This window comes from Pteropus vampyrus, unplaced genomic scaffold (genome assembly GCF_000151845.1).
Source record: "Pteropus vampyrus isolate Shadow unplaced genomic scaffold, Pvam_2.0 Scaffold53, whole genome shotgun sequence".
NCBI lineage: Eukaryota > Metazoa > Chordata > Mammalia > Chiroptera > Pteropodidae > Pteropus > Pteropus vampyrus.
The window spans coordinates 6731123-6740034 of record NW_011888834.1 but is presented as its reverse complement, the minus strand read 5'-3'; the positions used below and the strand labels follow the sequence as shown (position 1 = coordinate 6740034).

At 45.2% G+C, this 8912-nt stretch overlaps 1 protein-coding gene across 1 annotated transcript in view; it reads right to left on the bottom strand.

Moving 5' to 3' along the window:
• Nucleotides 1-8912, bottom strand: part of DPYSL2 (dihydropyrimidinase like 2) — a 75284-nt gene that overhangs the window by 6318 nt on the left and 60054 nt on the right. The window contains exons 8-10 of the mRNA XM_011360351.2: nucleotides 6452-6608; nucleotides 5836-5977; nucleotides 3623-3793 (exon numbers count right to left, since the gene is read on the bottom strand). Of these exons, the coding sequence (XP_011358653.1) occupies nucleotides 3623-3793; nucleotides 5836-5977; nucleotides 6452-6608 (470 nt within the window). The remainder of the gene's footprint in view (nucleotides 1-3622; nucleotides 3794-5835; nucleotides 5978-6451; nucleotides 6609-8912) is intronic.

Here is an 8912-nt window from a genome sequence, read left to right as displayed (position 1 = left end):
CTGGCTCCTCAGCTAGTTCAATGTCAAAATGCAGAAGTACTGATTGAAAATGGCAATGAAGGGCTGTCAGCACCGCTCTGAAACTCTGAAGAGTCATGTGGAAGCTACCAAAAGGAATGAGGCAGAAAGACACTTGAGAGGAAGGCAGGGACTCTACATGGGGACTCCCAAGGCCCAAGGGTGTGTCCCCAGCGCCTTCATCGACTCTAGGACACTCCTCCCTGAAGTCAGAACGTGTCTTGCCGCAGATGGACCTGCGCAGTGGCCATCAGTGTAGACTGAACCAAGTCCTTCCAGGGACATGGGTTTGTTTTCCCCTGTAGCCTAGGGGATTTCCACACTAAAGCCATTTTACATTAATCTCTCAGCTGCAGGTTTTTCTGGACCCTGCGGGCATCAGGAACTCACACCTCCAACCTGCATGAGCAGCAGCTTTCAGTTTATATTCTCCAAGGAGACATTTTGTCCTCTCTGAACCCAAAGTCAAAGTCGAGGCGCATAAGATATTTGCCACCCCTTCTACATGGCAGATTCACCTCTCATTTACCCTACACTAAGCACAAGCCGGGTGGCACAACACCTTTTCACGAGTTTCCTAATACTCTCGTCTTGGGTGTCTTTTCCTTCATGGTGGTACATAAACTAATGGCATCTTAGATTTGGTGAACTCCAGAAGCTGTTTGCCTCTGGGCAAATCATTTGCGTCCCGCCTCAGAACTTCAATTTCTCCATCTGCCTCTCTCACAAGGCTTTGTGAAGATGACAACACAGAAAGCATCATATGTGTGTAGATCCCCATCAGGGAAATGACAGCTGTGAAATGACGTTTGAAAGGGTGTGCATCACCCTTTAAGGGCTGGATGAAGCCCCATCTCTGCCATGTTACTCCACAGCTAACTGTCCATATTCGGACAAACTGCTCTTAAGCCCCGCTGGAGTAACGGAGACAACCTTCGACACGCTGCCATCTGCTCTGGGTCCCCACCCCACGTCTGCCACTCGCCAGCTGTGTGACTCTGGATAAGTCCCTTACACTCCTCCAAGCCGCGGCTTCCTCATCTGTAAGAGGAAATGGCCCACTTCGCAGGAACGATGCTGAGATCGCAAAAACTAAGAGGGACAGAAGCGTTTAGCAAGCTGCTTGGCACAAAGTAGGCATTTAGAACATGTTCACTCATTCATTGTTTTTACTGCAACTTCCCAACAGGATTGCAAGCCTTTTCGTGTCAAAGAATTGTTAAGACACATATATCAAGTTTAGTTGCCTAAAAACTGATCATTAACACCTAGAAGAGCTTTGGGCCAACACCCATTTTTAATAAATGGAGGAACCAGCCCCATGACTCTAAGTGACTTCAAATCGACAGGTCCAATGGTCAGATCTAGGTGTTTGGGGCCTCCTCTCTGTCAACCACGAAGGCAGTCAGGCTTCGTCACTCACCAGGTATAGATATTTTTAACCTACATGCACACGGGCTCCCTAAAATTAGTCATCTGGCTGGATGCCTGGAAAATCCAAGCACAGACTTAACAACAGGGCCGTCAATAATAGTTAGCTAAGTGCTCCAAATTAAAGCTAATTAGCCCTGTAGTAGAAAATACTGTATTACATGGGAAAGCCTCCTATTAGTATTCTCCCAAATGATTGATGCTGCATAAACGTGCTTAGTGTGGGCTCTTGAACACAGGTGAGGACGGAAGTTAGCATTTCCCACATGGGGTTGCCTGGAGTTAAAGGCAGGGCAATGCTATTGCCTGGAAAGGTTTGGGTGGAATGTCTGGAGGGCAGAATCTGTCTTCTCGAACCATCGCTCCTTCACATCCTCTCTTCTGCCAGTTTAAGGGCTCCAAATGCAAGCTCCCTGGCCAGGTCACCTACAGCTTAGATAATGAGTCCAGTTCCTCCTCTGTGTTACCTCTGGAGGAGACCCTGCAAGGAAGGGGAAGAATTCTCTCCATCTAAGTCTGACCAAGAGGCTGTATATGCAGTCTGGCAGGGAACAGCCATGGACAATTTTGGGTTCTAATTCTGGCTCTACCGCAAAATAGCTATGTAACATTAGACTGGTCACTTAAGCTCTCTATGCCTGAGTTTATTTATCCTCCCAATTGGGATAATAATATCATCCCTTTATTGAAAAGGCCAAATGAAAGAATAAATTGGAAAATGATGTTAAATGCCTATGAACAGAAGGGTTCACTGGGCTAGGACCCCTGCCTGTAAAGAAGCCATCCTGGATCCCCAAAAGGTTTTGATCTAAGTTACAAGTTGGCGTGGCCGCAGGCTATGCTGCAAAGCTAAGCAAATCAGTGGGAAAAGAGGGGGAAACGTCACCTAGAAATAAATACTGAGAGCTGAGCAGCCTTCCCGGAAGGCATCCACGATCCTGACATCCACAGGCGCCAGCAGAAACGAGAGGCGAGCCCCTCTGCCCAAATGGGAGAGGGCTAGGATATGGCAAAGGGCCCAAGGCTGTGCCAGAGAAATGCCAGGGGCCCACTCCTGAGCTGTCATGACACCTCAGGGAGATGTGAGAACTCGCTGGTCCAGGCTAACTAGGGTGGGCAACCTAGAATCAGATTCCCTACTGAGCCAGCTTTCAGTTTAGAACTTGGTCTAGAATATCCTTGTCATTCATTAAGAATTCACTTCGAGATTCATATGAGTTCCTGACATAGAACACTTCTGCCCTACGCCCATTTCTTTTTCAAAGCTGCCCCTTTGTCCATATTCTTGCAATATTATATCTATATCAATATACATAGATATAGCAATATAGATACACAGACGTGCACACATAGTTTTTCCTATGAAGAACCAATGGTATCTAACACCTCTGCCCAATGCCCCGGACCTCAGCGTCACAGGACACTCAGAGGCGTTGTTTAAACCCTGGATTCATTCTCAGCCAAGGAGCCTGACACATGACATGAGGTCACTTGCCCAGGGTCCTATTAACAAGACGGGGTATCCCCAAGCTCTATATTCTAGCCTGAAGACAACAGATACCCTAAAACCGCAGATCCTAAAATCATGGTCAAAATGGCTGCCAGGGATATTTCTTCCATTTAAGGATAAGTCTAAGTCAATTAATTCCTTGAAGACAATAAAAGCAACTGTTATTTATAAGTTTCTATACAGCAACAATGATATGAGAAAACAATGGCTTATAAGAATAAAAGTACCGGTGGGCATCTCAAGAGTAAATGTTTGGATATTTCATTTAAGTCCCTTGCACCAAGCACTGCCATGAGAGGTGCTGCATCCAACTATAAAAAACGGGATGGTGCCTGACTTCTAGAAGTTTCTGATGTCCTGGCATGATACGGGAGGCTCTAAAGGTCTACCAACAGAGACCTCTATGTATAAGACAGTCTCTGGAACTCCAAAATGATGATAAGAGTGACTTATTATCAGTCTTACTGACCTCAGTAAAGGAAAAAAAAAAATTTTTTTTTTTTTTTTTTTTTTAAGCAAATTGCAATTTATAATATATCCTGGAAAAAATTTCACTCCTATCAGGGGGAATTCTTTTCATACATCCTGAGGACTTTTCTGTCTCTGTCTCTTTCTGCGACTGTGATTTGTTTGGATTGGGTCCATGCAGTTAACAGGCCTTACGCTGTTGTGGGTCTTGGCAGAGATGGTTTTCACACTGTCGGGGTCCCAGATGACCAGGTCAGCATCGGATCCCACGGCAATGCGGCCTTTTCGAGGGTAAAGGTTGAAGACTTTGGCTGCATTGGTGCTGGTCACAGCCACAAACTGGTTCTCATCCATCTTTCCAGTGACCTGAGGAGTATAATAAAGTACCAAAAAGTTGAAGTGGGGAACATGACTTAGCAATAAAAAGAAAACACACTTTTGATACAACCTAGATGGATGTTAACGGCACTATGCTGAGTGAAACAATCCATCTCAAAAAGTCACACGCCATATGATTTCCTTTATATAAACATTCTCAAAATAACAAAGGTAAAGAGATGAAAAACAGACTAGGAGCGACACAGAGACCCCTCTCAGGGTAGGGGTGGGTGAATAAAGGGGCAGCATAAAGGAGGTCTTCGTGATGACAGAGGACATCTGTATTTTGATTGTGGTTACATGAATCTACATGGGACAAAATGACACAGAACCATACACACACACCGCACCATCGTCGATCTCCGGGTGTTAATGTCGTACTGTAATCATGGGAGATGCAACCAAGGCGATTAAATGGGGGAAAGATACATGGGGGAGGGAGACGCCTTCTCAGTCCTATCTTTAAAACTTCTCTTGAATCTATAATTACTTCAAAGTGAAAACTAAAAACAAAAAGCTGAAGGGGCTGCAATGCCTTCAAGAAACAACATTCGGCTTGAACGGCTGTCCTTTTCAAAGATACACGTACAGACCTAAGGCTTCTGGTCCAGCCCACTTAGAAGGCTCAGCCCCAGGTCTGGGTTTCCGCAGCCATAGGTGCCAATCACGTTTCCTCAAGTCCTTCCTGCACTTTCTCATCTCTACCACCTGTGTTCCACTCTCCTCCAAATGCAAAATTTGAGGAAGTGACTGCATATCTCTGAGTTAGGAGATGCACTCAAAAGCCAGCAGAAAAATGGGCAAAGGAAATGAGTGGGTATGAGAGAGAGAAAAAAATACAAATGGCCCCATTAGCATATGAAAAAATATTCACTCTTATCAATAACTGAAGAGATTAAATATAAAATAAAATTCCCCAATCAAATTAGCAATACTTTTGTGTTTTTTTGATAACACCAATTTGGACCCGGTAGAAGAAACTGAGAACATCATATACTGCTGGTGGCATACAAACTGATGCAATCTTTCTGGAACTTTGACAATATACATCAGAAGTCTTAAAAATATACATGCCCTTTGACCAGCTATACCACTTCTAGAAATTTCTCCTATAAACATAATTAAATATGTGTCCAAGATGTGTTTACAAGGATGTTTATTCCCAGTAACAAAATCAGAAATAGCATAAAGAACTGCAAATGAATTACAGTCCAGCATTAAAATGGAACAACAGTCTGCTATTAAAAAACAAGCTTTTCAAGTATATTTAAGGATGTGGAAACTTTTTTATGATATGTTGTTTTAATAAAACAGCCCACAAAATAGTATGTATGATGCCAATGTTATTTACACACTCACACACATACATATAACATATACACACTTGTGCATTCTTGCATTGGCAAAAAATGAAGACGTTTGGCCAAAAATGATGGTATTGTAAGTAGTTTTTATTTACTTCCTTATTCTTTTTGAATAAAGATCTATTGTTTACATAATGTAAAAACTTCATTTTAAAAAAAGACAACCTGTTCTGTTAATATGTTTTATAACACTGAAAATGGAAAAGCCCAGAGATCATTGAAGATCTATGTAAGTTCAAAGCAGACCTGCCCAAAGCCTGTAGTGGGGAAATGCTAAGCCCGGGGAGCCCTAAAAGACAGTTTCAAGGAAATTGAGTCCATTTTCAAGAGTATAAGATTAACTGAGAAAGTCATCAGGTTGCTAAGGAAGCTTTTTCCAGACTGATCAAAGAAGAGTCATGTTTTAAAGACTCTGTGGGTTATTTATTTTTTCAGTGTCTACTGATCCACAGATGATAATGATAGGAAATACAAATGGAATATTTAGAAGGAAATGATCTATAAGAAATGGTCTTGGATTCCCTAACGTAAGAAATATTGTCATGCAAGAAGTACTAACTCCTAGAATTTTCTCAACTGCCATTTCAAGGCCCGCATGCGACCTATGACCCTCAGACGAGGAGGCAGGGGAAGGCTGAGATGAACCCATGAGACCATGCCCCTTACCACAGCCTTGTCCCAGATGACGGACATCCGCTCCTCAGTGCCATTGGTGCCTTCAGGGATCAGGGTGAAGTTGTCCTTCCCCACAGCCTTCTGAGCAGTGTTGAAAGTACAGTGGGCACTGCCAGTGACCTGGAGATCTCCACTGGAAGGAAAGCATAGGACGGCTTTTAGCTAACCTTTGACTTCAAATCATCACATTTGAATATATTGTTTTTAATGTGCCAGGCCACTGACAGTTTTTAAAATAACCTTTCCTCCCCTCAAGAGATAGGAAATTTGGGAAGATGTGACATGATACTGAAACCTCATTATTATGCTGTTCCTCTGAATCTATTTCGGGAGGCATCTTAAAGGGGTACAATACACCACACACGGTGGAATCCTTTTGATACCCTATTCATCCCCATTTCAAGATGGCTTAGGTTTTTATTCAGAACTCCCCCAGAATGGTGTCAAAGTGATAATTCCCTGTTCCTACTTGTCGATCTGAGTTTGGAGAGCAAGGGTCTGTTTGTTTGCAAGCCTGCTTTCGCCCACCGTGTTGTAACCCCCCCAGGTCAGCTGGGTCTAAGGAAAGGTTGAGAATAGGAAGTGTGAACAAGTCACCAAGACTCACCAGGACAGCAAGGAGTTCAGAAAGTCTGGAGTGGTAGGGTCGGGGCTCAGGGGTGGGGAGGTGACAAAAGCAGCAGCCTTGGCCCAGTTCTTACTCCAGTAGTGGGAGCCATCAGTTCCCAAGCTGGCAGTGATGGGCTCGCCGTACACCACGGTTCCTGGCAAAAAGAACAACAAAGCTGAATACGGTACAATGGGGGAGAAAGGAAATCGCCCTCGTTGGAGTAGCTACCCTCCCGGCAGCATGCCAAGGGCTCTCACCAGCCCTTCAAGGAAGGCACCAGCCTCACCTCACAGGTGAGGACACCGATGCCAATGAGGTCAAATACTTCCAAAGTCAAGGATCCAATATGTGCTCCCTAAGATTTCACCTTTGGACCCTGCTCTTCTAACTCAACACACTCTGTGTGGTCCCAAACAGTCTGCCTCCTACGCTGTTGATTCCCAAATCCATTAATAATCTCAGACTGCATTCAAGTACCCAGTCCCCAGCGCCACATAAACTCTTATCTTTGGGTGATCCGTGGCATCTCAAACTTAACCTTACTGCTCACCGAACACTTCCCCCGCTCTCCCGACATTTCCCAGTGCCCCCTTGCAAGTGTCTACGTCTGGCTAATGGGCTGAGAGAGGAAATCAGATGTGATATCGGTGGGCTGGAGCATTTGAGAGCAAGTACTAATCTGACTAAGCGACAGCCTGGGTCCCTGAGTCATCACCTGAAAGGAGCTGCCCCTAGTCCCACCAGATTCACCGCCAACTTTGTAAGAGTGAAAAATAAAGGAGTCTGCAGTTATGCTACTGAGGTTTCAGATTTTCCAGAAGCCTGGTGAACTTAACTAATACATTGCCAAGAAAGAACGTCAGTTCCCTGGTGCTCTGTCTATTCCTGTGCCAGCCAGAAAGGTGGGAATCATTTACGCCCATCCAGTAAATGCCAACGCTTTAATGCCTTAAATGCATCCTTTCCTTTCCATTCCTCCCCTTAAATCAGGCCTTTATCATTTCTCCCTAGCTCATTCCAACAGAGCCTCCCAGTTAGAGTTTAGATTTATATTTGTTTTCCCAACCTTCTTCCCACCTCTCCATCCGTACATTCTCCATGACACTTCCAGAATAATCTTCCTAAAACATAATCTTCCCTAGGCCATTCTCTTGCATAAAATCCTCCCAAGGAGCATTCTGCCTTCAAGGACAAAAACAAACTCCTCTCTGACGTATCTGATGGCCTTCATTGTCCAGCCACCTATGAAAGCTGATCTCTTTAGCATCGTCCAAAACTCAATCCCATTCTCCACTCTGATAATCCAATAATCACCCCGTTTTGAATTTTTTGATTCTCCACTAGACGGAGATACCCTGAAGAAAATGAAATCTGCCAGCACACAGGAGGCACTCAATAAATATGTGTCAAATTAATTACTGGGTGTACTCTTTTATTAATGAACCGTATCAGAGCTGGAATTTGACCTCGGGCCAGCCTTCCTAACACCAGGAATTCAGCTCTCCTCACCTCCTTCCATCACAAACATCCGGTCAAATGTTCCCTTTTCTCCAAACACAGGGCCCTCAGGGCCAAACACTTCTCAGTCGGGAATGTGTCTCCTTTCCACCTCCACAGCCTTTCCAAGGTCTTATCTCTTGATAATAACCCACAACACCCTCTATGCTGCAGTTGCCACTCTGAGGGCTGGCTCCTCGGAGCTGCCCCCTCCAGCCTCAGGAATTTCACAAAGGAGCCACTGTTTAGCCAGGGAGTGTTAGAGGCCACGGCAGGCAGCTCACTTGAGGAAACCAGTAACAATCCTGAAGCAGGAGGGAGGGCTCCAAACAGGAACGCCTACCCCAGAAGGAAGCCCCCGGGGGGGAAGGGCCAACGCTCAGCATCACCTGGGAGGCCTCCTGGCTTCCTGACCTACTCAAAGCCTCCCAGGTAGGATTTGGGGAGCCAGCTGGGCAGCTGCACAAACCACTCCTCTAGCTCACCCCGAAGTGGAAAAATACCGCATAATGAGCAGGCCTCTGCTGCTGCCAAGTCTGTTTATAAAATGCAAATGGCTGAGCAGGACCCGGCCTGGGCTCTGGTTCTCACAGGACCTCCGCTCCCAGCTTTTGGTTTGAGTACCAGTCGGAACTGACTGAGCCGATGGTGGCTCTTCTGCCCAGCCAGGTCTGGAGGTCCCGCTGGCTATTGTCTGAGCACACAGAGAGTTTGGTGCCAGTCATTAGGAAAACAAAGGACTTGTAACCCTAAAGGTTTCCTGGTTTTGTCAACATAAAAAAAGTTCAAGAGAGCAGAATTGCTTGGAGGAAAAAGAGCAGCTTGCTGGTCTTTGAAAATCCCTGGACAAGCACCAACGGTTTCCTGACTTTCCTACAACCTGCCGCTGCTCATCCTCTCTCTGACTTTGGAATCTAGGGGACAAGGAGGGGCTGGTTCCTGGAACCCATCCTGAATCCCA